The following is a 19,669-nucleotide window of genomic DNA, read 5'->3' as shown; positions in this document are numbered from 1 at the left end:
GGGCTTGGGTTTGGTGAATATTAGATAACTGGCAAGGCAGGCAAGGTAGAAAGTCAAGGGCAGATCTCAGACCCAGATCCTGGAGGACACCCACTAAAGGACATATAGAGGCCCTACAGGGAGAAACACACTGAGCCTAAGAAAAGACAGGATGGACTCAGATCAACTTTCTTCATGAAATAGAGTCTGTAGACATGGGAACCAGATTTTAATGTCTTAAGTGGTTGGAATGAGGACAGATAAATGGGGCAGAAGAAAACAAATAGAATTGGGACTTCTGGCTAAAATGGAGGGGTAGTTAGACACAGTGTGCCTCCTCACACAAGTAAAATACAAACAATTTAGAAACAAAAAACAACCTGTACTGACAGAAATTAAACTGTATGAAAGTCCAACAACCATAGTGTCAAAGCAGACACATTCATCCAAACTGGTAGTAGGGGCAGAGTCTGGTGATAGGGCTGAGAGCAGTCCCAGCAAAGTGGTGGCTGGCAGACCCCAAGCTCAAAGGGCAGCACTGGGTGGACCCAGCAATTGTGGCAGATTGTGAAGGGGTGCAGCACAAAAGATGGCTGGTGGACCAGGTGGTCCCACATTTGTGCACAGATAAACCAGAGGAAATTGGGGAGTGAGACAGACTGTGCAACCTGGGGTTCCAGCATGGGGAAATAAAGCCTCAAAACACTGATTGAAAACACCTGTGGGGGTCGAGGTGCCAAGAGAAATTTCCAACCTCACAGGAGAGATCATTGGAGAGACCCACAGAGTCCTAGAATGTACACAAATGCACCTACATGGGAATCAGCAACAGAAGGGCCCAGTTTGCATAAGGGAAGCGGAGGAAGTGACTGAAATCCAGTAGAGAGCAGAGCAAGTGCCATTGCTCCCTCCTGGACCCTTGCCCCACAAACAGCACCACAACCCATCCACTGGGTTGCCCCACCCTGGTGAACACCTATAGCTCTGCCCCTCACTACTTAACAGGCACGTCAAGACAAAAAAATATGACCAAAATGAAAGAATAAATCAAAGCTCCAGAACAGATACAACTAAGCAATAAAGAGGTAGTCAACCTATCAGATGCACAGTTCAAAGCAGTGGTGATCAGGATGCCCACAGAATTGTTGAATTTGGTCTCAAATTAGATGAAAAAAAATGAAGGCTATGCAAGTGAAATAAGGGAAAATGCAATAGTGATGGGCAGAAAACTGGGACTCATGGACCAGAAGGAAGAAAGAAACAACCAAAGAGAAAAGAAAAAACAAGAATTCAAAAAACTGAGGAGAGGCCATCTGAACCTCCAGGACATCTTTAAACATTCCAACATCTGAATTATAGGGGAACCAGATAGAGAAGAGGAAGAACAACAAGTGAAAAAGTTATTTGAACAAATAATAAAGAAGAACTTCCCCAATATGGCAAAGGAAATAGACTTCTAGGAAGTCCAGGAAGCTCAGAGAGTCCCAGAGAAGTTGGACTGACTCAAGGAGGAACACACCAAGGCATATCATAATTACATTGCCCAAGATTAAAGATAAGGAGAGAATCATAAAAGCATCAAGACAAAAGAAGAGAGTTACATACAAAGGAGTGCCCATTAGACTGTTGGCTGATTTCTCATAAGAGACTTTATAGGCAAGAAGGAACTGGAAAGAAGTACTTCAAGTCATGAAAGTCAAGGACCTACATCCAAGAGTGGTCTATCCAGCAAAGCTTTCATTTAGAATGGAAGGGCAGATAAAGTGCTTCTCAGATAAGGTCAGGCTAAGTTCATCATAACCAAGCCCTTGTTATATGAAATGTTAAAGGGATTTATCTAGGAAAAAGAAGATAAAAAAGGTATACAGTAAAATGACTGCAAACACACAATTATTAACAACCACACCTGAAGGAAAAAACAAAAACAAAGCAAACAACTACAACAGGAACAGAACCACAGAAATGGAGAATACATGAAGGGTTATCAACAGGGGAGTGGGAAGAGCAGGGAGGGGGAGAAGGTACAGAGAATGAATAGCATAGACACTAGGTAGAAAATAGACAGGGGGAGGGTAAGAATAGTATAGGGAATGTAGAAGCTAAAGAACTTACAAGTATGACACATGAACAGGAAATAAAGGTGGAGAATGTGGGTGGGAGGGAGGTGTGCAGAGTGGAGGTGAGTGAAGGGAAAATGGGACAACTGTAATAGCATATTCAATAAAATATATTAAAAAAAGAAAACAAATAGAATTGGGCTATCTTGAGGACACAGTTCAACAGTTAAAACTAAATGCTTTGAGAACTTAGATCTCGAAGAGCAGACATGGACTCTGTGGTTTCCTTGTGATTTGTCCATCAAAGTTCCACCAAACTTTGTCATTATGTAGGTTTCTGCCATCTGCGTGTATTCGCAGATGCTTATAATAATAATATTATGTGATAGTTGCTAGGCATTGAGAACTTAACATTGCTAGTCACCACACTGAGGCCTTTTCTTACGTGACTGCCACAAAAATTCTATGAAGACATAGGCGTTTTAGAGAGATCAAATACTTTGTTTGGTGTAATGAAAAAAAAAACACCAATCAAATGTAAATCCAGCATGTGAGACTCTAACCTTTGATATCTTCAGCAGTAAAAGTAATGTGACTTTTATGCAGACTTGGCCTATGATTTCACGTGTGTCTGGGTACATATATGTAGTGTGTATGCACATGTGTTTTAATTTACTCATTCATTCATTAAACTGCACTTTCATGTAACACAGAGTAAACTGAACAGTGAATAGAGTTGGGGTGGGGCAGATGGGGCTCAAAAAGTACAAAGTTCCCATATCAAAAAGAAGCTTGTGTGCAATGATCAAACATTATTTATTTATTCAATGAAACTTAAATGTTTTACAGAAACTGACCCAGAGTCAATATGAAAATGCCTTTACACTCAAGAAAAAAAGAAAATTTGCCAATAAGTACAATAAATTATAAGTGCTTCCCTAGCACATAAGTACATGGTTCTGTGGATATGAATAAGTATTTATATATATATATGTATATATATATATATATCGAGAGAGAGATATGATGATGTGAGGTGTGCACTGATGGCTGCCTTGTATCATGATTTTACATCTAACGGCCTCTCACTTCTCTGTAAAATAAAATAAAAGATTATCTGTTGAGAAAGAAAGAGGGCACTAGAGATGGTGAATGTATTTAGAGAGTAGATAAGGGAGATTGAGCTGAACAAAATCATGTTGTTGGATCACTGAGCTGTGGTTAAGCTTATGGTTGATGATCATGGAATTATGGAAACAGAAATATGCATAGTTAAGAAGTGATTTTCATCAGACCTAGAGTATTTATTAGGTTGATTAATCTAAGAATTGAATTTTTCTTCACATATGTGATATAAGGTCACCAAACAAAATATTTGTAAAGGAATGGTTGAAATGATGAATTATAGACTTTCACTTAGATAAAGAGAAATGCAGACACCTGGGTACTGAATGAAGAGTGAAAAATTCACTTCCCTAGAGACCTCAAGTTTGTTGAAAAACAAATTGGAAGTAATTGAACCATAAGATTTGATAGATACAAAGTAGGATGACTAAGTGTGTGAAATTAGTCCGTTTTGGATTATGGTTCTTCAAAGCTATGGCCCTGGAATTGGAAGGCTGAGTTTCAGTACCAAAACGACATCATCCAGAATGATGGGTTGGCTACTTCAAGGAAACTTTTTTGGATAGGTGAGTGACAGGTTGTTAAATTTGCTAGTTAGCTATGTCGTTTTGAAGAATCAGGATAATTAAAGGAGGTGTTTGGAAAATACTTTTTTAGAAATAAAATTTTATTTATGTAGTTATTTATTTAAAACCAGAGTTCTGAGAATAGATATCTGCATATGACAATATGTTCATTAATTTGTATTTCTTTTAATGACACAAAGTACCTTTTACTTCTTTGAATATTTTAAATTTAATTTTTCTTTTACTGTTTTTATTGTTCTATTACAGTTGTCCCAGTTTCCCCCTGTAATTTTCTTTCTTCTTACTTTTGCTTTGCTAGGCTTGCTTCTTATTTATTTATATATCTATCTACCTATCTATCTATTTATTTATTTATTATTAAATTTCTTGGAGTGACATTGGTTAATAAGATCATATAGATTTCAAGTGCACATTGCTGTAATAACATGATCTGTATATCTTGCGTGTCCAACATCCAAAGTCAAATCATCTTCTGTTATCATATATTTGGTCCCCTTTACCCTTTACTACTTCGCTAACCCACTTCCCTCTGGAAACCACCATAGTGTTGTTTGTGTGTATGAGTTTCATTTTTACATTCTACCTTAATATTTAAAATTTTTGAAGTATGTTTGCCTACTTTTTTTTAATCCTTTTAGGGTAATTTTATTCTAGGTTTGTTTCATGTAATCAGATTTTATTTCAAAAGACTTCAGTGGTATCTGTGCTTTTAAATAGTGAAGTTTAAACACTCTGTATTTGTAAGCTAAGTGATGTGCTTGATTTTATGCTGCTAATTTGGTGACTTAAATTTTATATCACTTGCTGTCCATATATCATGTGTAGACCATGTGCCGTATACTCAATAGAGAATTTTGATTATATGCACACATGTGTAGAAAAACCTTCTTGCATTAGATCTTCAGCTCTACCGCTTTCTCATTGTGTAACCTTCAGCAAACTACTTAACATCTCTCTGCCTCAGTGTCTATATCTTTAAAATATGCATAACAGCCCTGGCTGATGTAGCTCAGTGGATTGAGCACGCCGCGGGCCTGTGAACCAGACAATGGCCGTTCAAACCCAGTCAGGGCACATGCCTGGGTTGCAGACCAGTTCCCTGCAGGCCAGTTCCCAGCAGGGGACGCACGAAAAGCAACCATACATTGACGTTTCTCTCCCTCTCTCCTTCCCTTCCCCTCTAAAGATAAATAAATAAAATATTAAAAAATATGCATAACATTCTTACTTATTTCATCATGTTATTAATAGGGTTATAGAAGTGATTTTCATGTAGAGCTTTAGATTTATGTACTATATGAAAAGTTTTCAAAAATGATTAACTCTTGCTATGGAGGTTGCTTATTTGCTTTTATCTTTTTTGAGAGGTTGTTTTTTGTTTTGTTTTGTTTTGTCTTTTAATGGGAGAAGGGAGGCACTGTTCCCCCAGTTGCATGTCATACACTTCTTTTTATTGTTGACATTATTACAGATGCCCACCATTTCCCCCTTCCACCCAGCTCCCACCCCTGGCATGCATCTACATTGGAGAAAAGGGAACCCTAGTACACTGTTGGTGGGGTTACAGACTGGTGCAGGCACTTTGGAAAACAGTATAGACTTTCCTCAAAAAATTAAAAATGAAACTGCCACTTCAGAGATTCCACTTCTGAGAATATATGCTAAGAATCCCAAAACACTAACCGTAAAGAATATATGCACCCCTATATTAATAGCAACATTAGTTACAGTAGCCAACCAAGATCTGGAAAGAGCCCAAGTGCCCATTAGTAGATGAGTAGATTAAAGGTTGTGGTACATTTACACAATGGAATATTATGTGTCTGTAAAAAAAAAGTGGACTCTTACCTTTTGCAATGGCATAGATGGACCTGAAGGTTATCATGCTAGGCAAAATAGAACAGTGAGAGAAAGAAAATATCACATGACCTTACTTATATATGGAATCTAATGAACAAAGTAAGCTAACAAAATAAAACCAGAAGCAGGGATACTTGTGACAGACTGACAAATCTCAGAGGGGCAGTGGTGAGGGAGACTGGAACAGGTTAGTCAAAGTGATTCAGAGAGATCTGGTTAAGATAACTCAGATCACTGTGGAGAAGCAGGGAGGGGCCGTAGGAGGCAATTGTGGGTGGTCTAGGAAGGGACTGGCTGAGAAGCTGAATGCCTCCAGAGCCAATGGAAATAAAAAGATGGGTGGCTCTCTGCCTCAGAGAGTGCCTTGGCTCTTGAACTGGTTGTCTCTCAGTCTCTCAGGTTTGCTCTTAGGCTCTTCTTCCTGGAGGATGCCTGGATAATTGTGCTACAGCTGCCTTCATTTCCCAATGGATGGCATTTTGCATAAGAAGTGTGTTGTGATCGTTCTAGGCTGGACAGGTTCACTCAGGATTTGGGCAGACAAAAGAAAGTTCATCAAGCCATTGGGAATGCCCAACATGCTTTTATTCTAGGGTAGGATGATGTATGCATGCCACAAGCCATGAGTCTCACCACAGGAAGTCCCAACTCCCTTATATACTAAATGTACACAAAGCCAGCGGAGTGCCAAGATACTGTATAACAAAGTGTGATTCTGTGCATGTGGGCCCATTCTCAGGACTATGGGAATACTGCTTATCTTAATTGCCCAGACATCTGGGTGAGGGAGCCTGACTGATTTCATTTACCCTACAGGAAAAACCTCAGAGCATTGGCTAGGACTAGGATGGCCTGGCAGAGGGTGGCAGTTTTATTCTTTGGGTGTTCCAGAGGGAATAGGAGCTGAGGCAGAAGTCTGCCATTCTTCCAAAAGTGTACAGTTTTTTGTTTATTATGTTGTTTTTGGTTTGTAAACTAACCATATAGAAACAAGATGACAAAAAACTAACAGGAATAAGCTAGGAGAACTCAGTTGTTAGAGTTTAGCCTTAATTGATAGGCTTAAGTGATTAAAGCTGTGACTTGATAGGTTTAAGTAATTGCTTTTGAATAAAGACTCATTTCCCCTCCCTTATCGCCAAACCTTTGCCTCTAGAATTTTTGCCTAGAGGATGGCAATGGGCAGCAGAACCCCAAGTGCTGTTCAGTAACAAAAAGACATATATGCATATATGCATAGCCCATGGACACAGGCAACAATGTGTTTATTTGCTTTTATCTTGACCTGGAATTTAGAATATATAAATTCTATATTTCTTCCACTAGAGGTCACCTCTGTATTGATCAAAAACATATTTGAAGCAATTTCCTCTTTAAATCCTAAGTGCGGGCTGGAGGCTGAGCTGTATATTTTTTCTCAGTCACCTTCCATGGTGAGTTATCACATACCACAGTCTCAGAGAACATTCAGGTCCACAAACCCCAAGGCCCTATAGTGTCAGGGATATCAGGAAAGTAACTTCAACTACGGTAGGGCTGGTGTGCTGGACAAACTCCAGCTTTATATCTTCCCTTGACAAATACAAGGTCCTGAGGGCCGAATATGGTCCTCCGCCTTGTTTTATCTGGCCTGGAACCTAGTTTCTACACGGCGGCAGTGCCGAGCTCCTTGCCCCTAGTTAAGGAGTAATTACATTTACTCAGTCCTAAAATTACATTTGGCCCTTTGAAGGCAACAGCTAGGCTGATGTGGCCCCTGGTGAAAATGAGTTTGACACCCCTGCCTTACACCCTTCTCTACCTTTTCTCAGTTCCTGGTATGTCACAGTGTGCTGAGACAATCACAGGAGTGGGGCAGCAGCATTAAAGAGCATTGGCTGTGAGATTTAATGAACTTGGCTCTGCCAGTTACTAAATACAAGATCTGAGGTAAGACCATATTTCAGTTTCAGTTTCTGTAAAAAACAGAGAGAAATATAAAAGTACCTCTACTTAGATATATCTTAGAAGACTGTTCTAAATAAATTATATTTTAGAAGAGCCTGGCACATAGTAGAAGTCTATAATTATTAATTATCTCCATATTTTCCCAATTGTGCCTTTTTTGGTTTCTATATGTGGTTAGATTGTTTTTATCTCTACTTAAATCTATCCAGCAACAACTTAAACTTTACTCAGCCATTCAAATGGAAATAGCATTTCCTATAGCTTGAAGAAGACTCCAGAGTGACTGAACAATTAGTACCAGGAGTATGGAGTCTGGGGAATCTTTCCCAAGAGATCAGCAAGATAAGCATTGCTCTTAATAGCAATGGGAGATTCTTAGGAGATAGCAAAGAGGAGAGCTGGACCTAAGGAGAGGGTAGAGGAAGAATTACCATGCAATCCTTTCATGTTCATCACATGCAATTTCTTTTGAAGGTACAAAAGCTATTTATCAGACTTTAATAGCCATTTACTGAGTATCCATAACACAGGAAAAGAGAAAGTAAAGGCAAATAGAAGCACACATGAAAAGATTACAAAAATAAGGAAAGGGCTAATATACTTTCCACTTAACCATGAATTCATATTCTTCTATTACACATAGGTCAAAAATACAGCTCTACCCCATATGAGAGGTAAGCATGTTTTATTTATATAACTCAGAGTGTCTAAATATTAGAAGCCAGTCAATTCTTTAAGAGAAGCAATATTACTCCTAATATGAAGAACAGAGATATCTTCTGAGAACTTTTAGAGAAAGGGCTCCAAGTAATGTAATTAGTCACATTCTTATAAAATATATAGTTCCATGGGAATCTTCAGTCCATTATTGCAGTATAGAGCAGTAGAACACCCTAGATTTTCTTTCAATAAAAGCTAAGCATTCTGTGGGGAGTCAATATAATGCTAATCTCCTTAAGAATGGTTTAGTCAATATTCTTGAGCATCCAGAGTAATGAATGGCCTTGAGGAAATCAGATTTGGGTATATATACACAATGGAATATTATTCATCCATGATAAAAAATGAAATACTGCCATTTGTGATAGCATGGATAAAGGGCTTCAGGATAAGTGAAATGAGCCAGACAGAGAAGCACAAATATTGTGTGTTATCACTTATATGTGGAATCTGGGGAAAAACAAGAATAACATAGAAGTAGAGAATAGAATGGTTGTTTTTAGGGGCTGGGTTGGGAGTGGGCTCATGAGGAGATGTTAGTTCAAGGGTACTAACCTTTAGTTATACAGTGATTGTGTCTGGAGATCTAATATACAGTATGATGGGTACAGTTAATAACACTGTGTCATATTCTTGAAAGTGGCTAAGAGAATAGTTCTTAAATGTTCTTAGCACCAAAAAGTAATTATGTGAGATGATAATTAACTTGATTGTCATATGTGTATCTACATCAAATCATCATGTTGTACACATTAAATATATAGATTTTATATTTTTCATTATGCCTCACTAAAGCTGAAGAAAAAAAAGAAGAAAGTCAGAGGAATTAGCACATGTAAATAAACGGAGCTTAGAAAACACTCAGTGAAAACTAACAGAGAGGCATGGACTTTAAGTGGAGGAAATGGCAAAAAGTGAAATTACACAAGATAAAAAATCTGAAACTTCCGGCCAAAATGGAGGCAAAGGTGGAAACATTGTGCCTCCTCACACAACCAGGTTTAAAGACAACAAAATTTTAGTAACAAAAATGCAACCAAAATACAAAAAACTGAATTATATGAAAGTCTGACAACAATAAACCGTTCAGCCAGACAGGTAAGAGGGGCAGAGCCAGTGACTGGTGGAGCGGGGTTGCGCAGGAAAACTCAGCCAGACCAACCAAGGCCCGCAGGCAGCAGTCAGCAGATCCCAGGCATGGGGTTGCGACTGGCAGACCCAGTGAGGACGCAAGGCGGCAGGCTGACCGGGGTCACACATTTGCACACAAATAAACCAGGCGAAGGGGCAAGCAGTGAGACAGACCAGGCAGGCCCCAGTGGCAGGAAGCAGCAGAGGGGACCACTATTGCCCCTCCTTAACCCTGCACCCACATACAGCATCACAACCCAGAGACTGAGTTGCCTTGCCCTGGTGAACACCTAAGAATCTGCCCCTCATACATAACAGGTGCAAACAGACCAAAACATTATGGCTCAAGAAGAACTCAAAGCCCCATAGCCCATAACTCTAAGCAACTAAGAAATAGCCAACCTATCAAATACACAGTTCAAAACATTGGTGATCAGGATGCTCACAGAACTGGATGATTTTATTCACAAATTAGAGGAACAAATGAGGGCTAAACTAATTGAAATGAAGGGAAATGCACAGGAAACCAATAGTAATGGAAAGGAAACTGGGACTCAGATCAAGGGAGTGGACCAGAAGGAAGAAAAAAATGACCAAACAGAAAAGGATGAAGAAACAAAAATTCAAAAAATGAGGAGAGCCTTAGGAACCTTCAGGACATCTCTAAACATTCCAAAATCCAAATTACGAGGGTACCAGAAGGGGAAGAGGAACCGCCATGAGTGGAAAACTTATTTGAACAAATAATAAGGGAGAACTTCCCCAATCTGGCAAAAGAAATAGACTTTCAGGAAGTCCAGGAAGCTCAGAGAGTCCCAAAGAAGATGAATCCAATAAGGAACACACCAAGGCACATCATAATTACATTACCCAAGATTAAAATGAAGGAGAGAATCCTACAAGCAGCAAAAGATAAGGGGACTGTCACCTACAAAGGAGCTCCCATCAGAATGTCAGCAGATTTCTCAAAAGAGACCTTACAGGCAAGAAGGGGCTGGAAAGAGGTATTCCAAGCCATGAAATCCAAAGACCTACAATGGAGATTGCTCTATCCAGCAATGCTTTCATTTAGAATGGAAGGGCAGATAAAATGCTTCTCAGATAAGATCAAATTCAAGGAATTCATCATCACCAAGCCCTTATTATATGAAATATTAGGGGATTAATCTAAGAAAAAGAAAATAAAAAAGATGAACAGTGAAAGGAGAGCATACTCACAGTTATTAACAACCACACCTAAAACAGAAGCAAACTGAGAGCTAGATCAGGAGTGGAACCACAGAAATGAAGATCACATGGAGGGTTAGCAACAGGGGAGTGGGAGGAGGGGAAGGGGGGAGAAGGTACAGAAAATAAGTAGGATAGATGGTAGGTAGAAAATAGATAGGGGGGAGAACAAGAATAGTATGGGAAATATAGAATGTAAAGAACTTGAGACACGTGGACATAAACTAAAGGGGGGGATGGTGGGGGAGGGGTGTGCAGGCTGGAGGGGAATGAAGGGGGGGAATAGGACAAGTGTAATGGCATAATCAATAAAATATATTTTTAAAAAATCCCAATCATTTTAAGGAGTGTAATATTCTAAGAGAAAGGGGAAGCCATAGGAGTTTTTTAGAAGGTGGCAACAAAGTCTAAATTTTATTTAAAACAATATTCATAAATTTATTGTTTTTGTTATGGAGTTTGCAATAGTTTTGGATGGTGGTTGTTGGGAGGGGGGTGTCACTGGATTCAGCAGCCACTCTATATTACCCATTTATGGACACTAACTCTCAGTAGGCAATCAGCCTCCTTAACCAAAGAAAACCCAACCCCACTAGCTGTCTGAAGGAAAGGCAGAGTCAACTCCAATTAGAAACAAATTGTGGGCAAAGCCAAAGGGGAGAAGGATTGAGGGTGGGAGGTGAGAGGTGGGGAGGGGAAAGCGGTGGTGGGGAAATGGAGAGAACTATACATAAACAATAAAAAAAGAAACAAACCAAATAATACATTTCCTCGGGCAAAGAAGTCCCTTGTGAAATGACTCTGATTCCACACTGTGCTAAATATTAATAGTTAAATGGGAATTCAAGTAATTGATAGTGGCCAAAATGAAAATGCATAAAATATTAAAATTGGCATAAAGTAATCTTCACTTAACATTTCAAAAGGGTTACAGGATTTCCATTTGAACAAATTGTTATATCCATGGTAGTGGTTGAATTGTGGACTTTTATTTATTTTTTAACTATTTATCATGATGAACCATGATAAATCATAATGAATTACTTTATGACAGTGCTGGATAGCAGGGACAGCTATCTGTTAAGGTACTACTCCTAGATCATGCTAATAGAAACGTAACATTTGCATATAAAATAATAATTGGTTTGCTACTGTTATTTAAGTTGGGGAGGGGGCAGAGGATGGGGAAGTGTAGTTCAAATTTTTAGAATGTGAATCATAATTATGAAGGATAGGGCACCAGAGTAGGTCTCTGTTTTAGTCTAGCAAAAATCATTAACTGGTTCACCAGAAAACTATCTTTCCTAGCCCAGGTTAAGGCAACATTAAACTCTAAGTTTTATAATTCTATGTATGAACCATGTGTTCATGTAAAAGTCATGCAAATTACCTATAGTGGGTTATTTTCCACACAATTAATTGTCAGAAAAGACAGATGTCTTCCTAAGGGGACTGAGTATAGCAAAGGTAAGATTAGGAAATTGTCATCACTCAAACATATCTACTCTTTCTTTAAAAATACTGGTCAAGGCTGACAGTGACTAGAGGGGAGAGGGGAGGGAATTTCAGGGGGAAAGGGGAAGGGTTTGCAGAAACAAGTATAAAGGACACATGGACAAAAACAAGCGGGGCTGGAAACGAAAGGGGGGCTGAGGTGGGGTAAAAGGCAGAAAAGTGTACTTGAACAACAATTAAAATAAAATAAAATAAAATAAAATAAAATAAAATATAAAATAAATAATATAAAATAAAATAAATACTGGTCAAGAAAAACTCAACTTGTACTACCTCAAACAACCACTGGTGTGCATTTGGCTATTATTTTCAATAGTCTTGCAATATGAGATGTAAAAACATAGCCCTTGAAAATGGAATTATTTGTTCTCTAGGTCCAACTACAAGGAAATATACCTACAGATTACATTAAGGAAAACAAATTAGCGATTCTGGAGTTCACTATTTAGGGTTCTTGTTAAATATCTTTGCAGACATGTAGACAGTGAGACTGGATTTGCCAAACTCAAGGAATTGACCTACCTGTCAGAATAGTGGTAAAAGAGCCTCTTAGGTCCAGTGTCCATAACACCTCATGGTACCCACAGGCAGATCTAGCAGCCTTCCCACAGAAATGAATTTTATTACTTTATGTATATTTTTAATCAATAATAATTATAATAAAGTTTCAATTTGTGTACAGGTCCAAATTATAAAAATGTGAAAACCACACACAGATCTGGATGAAGATAAATAAAAGCAGGGGGCAGGGCAAGTCGCAAGACTGAGATGAGAACCAAATGAGATTGTAGCTAAGAAACAACATCCTCAGAAGTATGATTACTCTAGAAAAAGCAGTGTGTCTGCAGTGTGAAAAATGCACGGAGGGAGACAAAAATGGAAATAAGATGATTCTTTTTAAAAATTAAAAAAAAATTATTGATTATGCTATTACAGTTGTTCTATTCCCCCCCTTCATTCCCCTCCACCCTGCACACCCCCTCCCCCACCATTCCCTCCCTTTAGTTTACCACCACATGTCTCAAGTTCTTTAGATTCTACATTTCCCATACTATTCTTTCCCTCCCCTGTCTATTTTCTACCTACAGTTTATGCTACTTATTTTCTGTACCTTCTCCCCCCTTCTACTCCTCCCACTCCCCTGTTGCTAACTCTCCATGTGATCTCCATTTCTATGGTTCTGCTCCTGATCTAGCTGTCCTCTTAGTTTGCTTTTGTTTTAGGTGTGATTGTTAATAACTGTGAGTTTGCTGTCCTTTCACTGTTCATCTTTTTTATCTTCTTTTTCTTAGGTAAGTCCCTTTAATATTTCATATAATAAGGACTTGATGATGATGAACTCCTTGAATTTGATCTTATCTGAGAAGCACTTTATCTGTCCTTCCATTCTAAATGAAAGCATTGCTGGATAGAGCAATCTTGGTTGCAGGTCTTTGGATTTCATGACTTGGAATACCTCTTTCCAGCCCCTTCTTGCCTGTAAGGTCTCATTTGAGAAATCAGCTGACAGTCTGATGGGAGCTCCTTTGTAGGTGACAGTCCCCTTATCTCTTGCTGCTTCTAGGATTCTCTCCTTCATTTTAATCTTGGGTAATGTAATTATGATGTGCCTTGGTGTGTTCCTTCTTGAGTCCAACTTCTTTGGGACTTTCTGAGCTTCGTAGATTTCCTGGAAGTCTATTTCCTTTGCCAGATTGGGGAAATTCTCCTTTTTTATTTGTTGAAATAAGCTTTCCACTTGTGGCTGTTCCTGTTCCCCTTCTGGTACCCCTATAATTTGGACATTGGAGCATTTAAAGATGTCCCGGAGGTTCCTAAGACTCTCCTCGTTTTTTTTAATTCTTGTTTCTTCATATGATTCTTTTAAGGCAATTATGGTAACTTACGTAAGAGATGATGGTAGCTGGGCAATAAAGACAGAGGAGAATAGAGTCATTAGATATTTCAGTGAAAGTAGCAACACAATTTCATAAAAACAACAACAAAACATTCATATACATAGTGAGGTGACAGTTGCTGAGCTTAGGAACACTGAGAGAGCTTCTTTGATGGGGTAGTGAGTATTGTTCAGGACATAATACTCTTGAAGTTAAAGTGAATATTTAGGCATCCCTCCACTCCCCAACGAGAACATTCTCATGAAGACCTTCAAAGGAACTAGTGTGCAGGATTTGTTCTACTCCTGCTTCTGCTGCAGAGACAGGCCCAACCCACTTTCTTGCTTTCCAGTCTTTATACTCATATCCACATATACCTCATGAAAAGTCCATTGTAGAGTTTGTGAATCCAGATCCTGGAGCCCCACTCTGAAAACCAGTATTAGAATATCTTGAAGTGAACCATTTAATAATTTTAACAGTTGCACTATGAGTCCACCACTGACTTAACCATTTTTACATGCACTGTCTTACTTAATTTGTCAATCCATATAAAGCCTTGAGAAGTAGGAACTATCTTATCACCTTTTATAAAAAAACTTGCCCAAAGTCTTTTATCTGGTAAGTGAGAGCATCAGCTGGAAACCTAGATGATGTGAGGGGCACACATACACAGGACCACACACCCACAGGCACATCAGCTCACATGCAAAGGCTAAACCAAAAGTGCATCCTGAGGCACTGTTAACTCATAGGCATGGGCAGGGTTAATATAAGTTTATTTATACTCTTCCCTTGAGGAAAAGAAGGAGGGCCTCAGTGTCCCTCAGGCCCTCACTGTCTACCTTCTCCCCACATTGGGCAATGACCAGAAACAAATAAATGAGAAGGGAATCAACCTGCTCATCAGTCCCTTTCTCTCTTCTCCACTTATTTCTTTGTTTGGTGTGCCTGCCCCTCTTGCAGATTCTCTGTGTGCTCATTAGCACAATCTTTCTCTGTTTGGCTCTATCCCAAGGTTAGGTAAGTTCTGGTTGTTTGAAGGGTTGTGGCTGGGACTCAGATTTGGACAAAAAGGGGAATGGAATGACAAGCTTTGAGCTCCAATTCCTAGGAGACTTGAATTAAACACTATAACATTGTTTTTTCTTAGCAACTCCTAACTATAAATCAAGGTCATGGTCTCTAATATTTGCACATATGTTCTATCAAATGGACTTCTAAAAGTTAGAATGAGTGCACAATTATAAAATTGGGTTAAAATCAGCCATTGTAAATGTTCAGGCAATTTCTATACCAGCACCTATACTGATAAGTCCTTGTGCTGACAAGTACGTGTAGCTCTCACCTAAAAAATGGAATTAAGTGTGTGGGTTTGTGTGTGCCCAGGGCTGCTCTTATTAGTTTTTTACACATCTGTTTCTCTTGGTTCTCTTTTTTACTCTGTGGTCTACTAGTAATAATACTGATGATATAGTATTATTAAATACTATAATTAAATACTATAATAGTATTAAATAGTATTAATACTATAATACTAAATATTATTAAATACTATTAATTATATTTAAATTATTAAAATTTAGCCTCATAAAAAGAAGTAAAAATTTTTACATGCTGATTTTTGGCCAGGTACTACTCTAAAGAGTGGTTTGGGGAGTGCCTTATTTTATCTTAATAATAACTAAAAAAATAGAGATACTGGGTCCTTTTCAAAATTGAGGAGCTGAAGGACCATATAGTTCAAATAAGTTTGCCCACGTTCATACAACTAGTAAATTATGAAACTGGGATTAAAGTGCCTAATTTTCTGACTCCAGAGAACATACTTTGTGCCAATATTGTAATTAAGACACTGTGGATACCTATGTGTGTGTGTCTAACTAATATAATACTAAACCAAAATAATGAAAATAATACTAATCATATCATCTAATTACTAATACTTCATTTTGAATTTCTCCAATTACACATTATTTATATTTATACTTGGGTGTGTTTAATCAGAATCCACTCAAGAATTGCATTTGGCTGTTCATTCTCTTATAATTATTTTGATGTATGAAAGGCATTTTCCTCATTTAAGTCCCCTCCCATTTTTAATGTCATTGTTTTTTGCAGAGACCAGAGACTGTCTTGTAGACTGCCCCATACTGTAAAGCTCTTGTAGAATGACAAGTGTCAGAGTTAACTTTCTTTGCGTGTGCCCATGCATGTTTGTAAATGCTTTTGAATGACTGTATAACCATCTGTTATATCTGAATGAGCGAAAATATGAAAGATAAAGAAGAACTCTTCTCACATGTTTATACATAGAATGGATGACCTCAGACAAGCTAGAAGAACTGTGACTCAAAATATATGGTTTCAGGGGCTGATTCCATGAGTAGTACAGAAGAGAGGTTTCAATACAATGGCTGAACAGCCCAATCAGATCTCTGTGTTGGTAAGAGATGAGCACTAGGCCCCCAGTGAGCAAGGGAGGCAAGATGAAGCTGCCTAAATTGGAGAATACTCAGCAGATGGGGGCTGGACTACCTGGCTTACTCCTGAACCCTGGGCTGTGTTCCTAGAACTTAGATCATATGAATTGTGAAGACACAATAACTTCTTTAAATAGAAAAGCTATAAGAAATGTGTTTCTATTTATAGATAAGTGAAGGTCAGAAAGAAAAGAACATCCTGTTTTTCATTTGGCAAAAGCAGAAGAATGGATAAAACACCTATTAGTTTGGGAGATGGAAGGCGAAATGGGTCTAGGAGTAAGATAAAAATTGGGATAGCGATAAGGTTGAAAGTGAGTTATATCCTTGTCAGGTTTGGAATCTGAGGTGTGTGGTCATCACAAAGTTCCTCTTAGTTCTCATCTCATCTTAGTTCTCAAGGCCAGGGAGTCCCTGGCCTTGCTGTGGGGTTAGTTATCTATAGATTATATGTAGCATTCCATGTGAACACTTTGTGGAGAAGGAAGAAAGTATTGTATAACCTAGTCTTTAAAAGAGAAATTCTCTGAGTAAAGGTTTTGGGACATCACAAACCAAATGGAAGTGCCAAAATCCAAAATCCAATTATAGAATACTTTCTTTACATTCTCACTGTTATGTGTGCAGTGCATGTGTGTGTCTGGTGTGTGTGTGTGGGGGGAGGAGGTGGGGAGTTTATGTTTGTGTAAGATAATGTGAGGGTAAACATATGATGGTAAAATGTACTTGATTATGTAGATATCAAACAAAATATGTTTGAGGTTGTAAGTATTAAATATGTGTGTGTATCTGAGAAAGTATGTACACTAGAGGTCTATGTCTATCTAATAGAATATGTATTGACAAGGAAACAAGTTTTCTTTTGGACAGAAATCTTAACTAATAGTGTCATTTAGTCAAAAATATTAGATTATTATTCAGCTACATAGTTCATACAGTTCTGGCAAACATTGTTTTTCTTTTTGCAGAAGTGGAGCTCATGAACCTCCACTATAGGAAACTGTTCTAATTAGAATTAAATTATTGAACATATTGTAGAAAGTCAGCTCATGTAAGCTGACTTAAGTTTTTGAATGACAATAAAGAGTTGTTGACTTCACAACCCTAAGAACCAGTCACCAGGTAGGTATAAGTAATTGCCCTGAGGCAGAGATTTATATTCCACAATGACAGAACAAGCAGAGCTTAACCAAATGTGTCCAAAACCTCATGTAAACTATAATCCACCAACCCATGGAAAAGTATATTCGGTAGTTTGTTAACTTGTATTAAGAGTATACTGTATAATGAAATCAATGGTTGTAGGTACTCTGGAAGGCTGCCTGGGAAAAGTTGTTTAAATCAGCACACACATACACACACACACACAGAAAAAGAAGGTGTTCTCTATATGTAGAATGACTGTATATTCTAACTTCATCTAAGATAATCCTGATTTATAAATGTTACTTGCTACTGTTATAATACCAACTTTCATTCACTTAAAAAATTCCTGTTTGGGATGATAAATTATATGATCCCCTTATCCTTAGGAATCAATAACGGTAAATTGTTGGAAGTGAGAGTACTATCCTTTACCTAACTATCCTTTACCACCCTCTGTCCTCAGGACCCGGGCCATCTTGGTCTGCCATGGTCATTTTCAACCTGAGCAGTTACAACCCAGGATCCTTCATCCTACTGGGGATTCCAGGCCTGGAGCAATCCCATGTGTGGATTGGGATTCCTTTCTGTATCACCTATATTGTGGCTGTGGTGGGAAACTGCATCCTTCTCTACCTCATTGCAGTGGAGCGTAGCCTTCATGAACCCATGTTCTTCTTTCTCTCCATGCTGGCCACGACTGACCTCATCTTGTCCACAACTGGTGTTCCCAAAACACTCAGTATCTTTTGGCTTGGGGATCGAGAAATCACATTCCCAGGGTGCCTTACACAACTGTTCTTCCTCCACTGTAGCTTTGTCCTGGATTCAGCCATCCTGATGAGCATGGCATTTGATCGCTATGTGGCCATTTGTTCTCCCTTGAGATACAACACTATCTTGACTCCCAAGACCATCATCAAGATTGCTGTGGGCATCTCTTTTTGAAGCTTCTGCATCATCTTGCCAGTTGTATTCTTACTCACACGTCTGCCTTTCTGTAGGACACGCATCATACCCCACACATACTGTGAACATATAGGTGTTGCTCGGCTCTCCTGTGCTGATATTTCCATCAACATCTGGTATGGCTTTTGTGTTCCCATCATGACAGTCCTCTCAGATGTCATTCTCATTGCTGTTTCTTATACCCTCATTCTCTGCGCTGTTTTTCACCTCCCTTCCCGAGATGCCCGCCAGAAGGCACTTGGCACCTGTGGTTCCCATGTGTGTGTCATCCTCATGTTTTATACACCTGGCTTTTTCTCTGTCCTTGCCCATCGCTTTGGACATATTTCCCGCACTTTCCACATCATGTTTGCTAACCTCTATCTAGTTATTCCACCTGCACTCAACCCCATTGTCTATGGAGTGAAGACCAAGCAGATCAGAGATAAGGTCATCCTTTTGCTTTCTGTCAAAGGTAGAAAATGATGTTCCACTGCACAGTGGAAAAGCTAGTGTATATTAATGTAGCAGTAATTTTTAAAAAGCAATGCTTGAAAGTAAAAACTGCCTGCAGGTACTTTTGAGTACCAGGAAATATCTCTATGAAAGAGATGGTTCTATGTATAAAAAGTTCCTTGATGATTTCTTTGTTTGTGTCTATTCTACAGTTTATGACTAGGAAAAAGGAGATGAAAATAGAGAGTTGAGTTACTCTAAATGGAAAAAAAATTAGAATTTGAGATTTACAGTTATGGAGAAAGGAAACTGTTGAATCAAAGACATGAAAAAAGACAAAGTGAAAATATCTATTAGAAATTTATTTTTCTTTTGTCTATAGAACATGGTTTACTTCAAGTACAAAACACAAAAATTACTTATTTTTATGAACATATTCATAATTTTTACTGCATGAATATTTAGTGTTTCTGTATTTACAAGTGTATGTTTATTTCTGGACTTTAGGCTCAAATGATTCATACGTATATATGAATCATTTTATATATATATATACATATACATATACATGTAATACAGAGGACCTATACTTTAACAAATTTGTTCAGAAAATA

The 19,669-nt window shown here is 38.3% G+C and overlaps 1 protein-coding gene across 1 annotated transcript; it reads left to right on the top strand.

The window, feature by feature from the left end:
- Positions 1 to 18,131: 18,131 nt before the first annotated feature.
- LOC119050148 (olfactory receptor 52H1) lies at positions 18,132 to 19,085 on the top strand. The gene is given in 1 exon segment (XM_037146311.2): positions 18,132 to 19,085. A coding segment is annotated over 1 exon segment (945 nt). The 5' UTR covers positions 18,132 to 18,140.
- Positions 19,086 to 19,669: the final 584 nt, after the last annotated feature.

This window comes from Artibeus jamaicensis, unplaced genomic scaffold (genome assembly GCF_021234435.1).
Source record: "Artibeus jamaicensis isolate MK-2021 breed Jamaican fruit bat unplaced genomic scaffold, CSHL_Jam_final contig_69, whole genome shotgun sequence".
In the NCBI taxonomy this organism is placed as follows: domain Eukaryota; kingdom Metazoa; phylum Chordata; class Mammalia; order Chiroptera; family Phyllostomidae; genus Artibeus; species Artibeus jamaicensis.
Note: the sequence above shows the minus strand (reverse complement) of the source record. Positions and strands in the feature narration are given on the sequence as shown.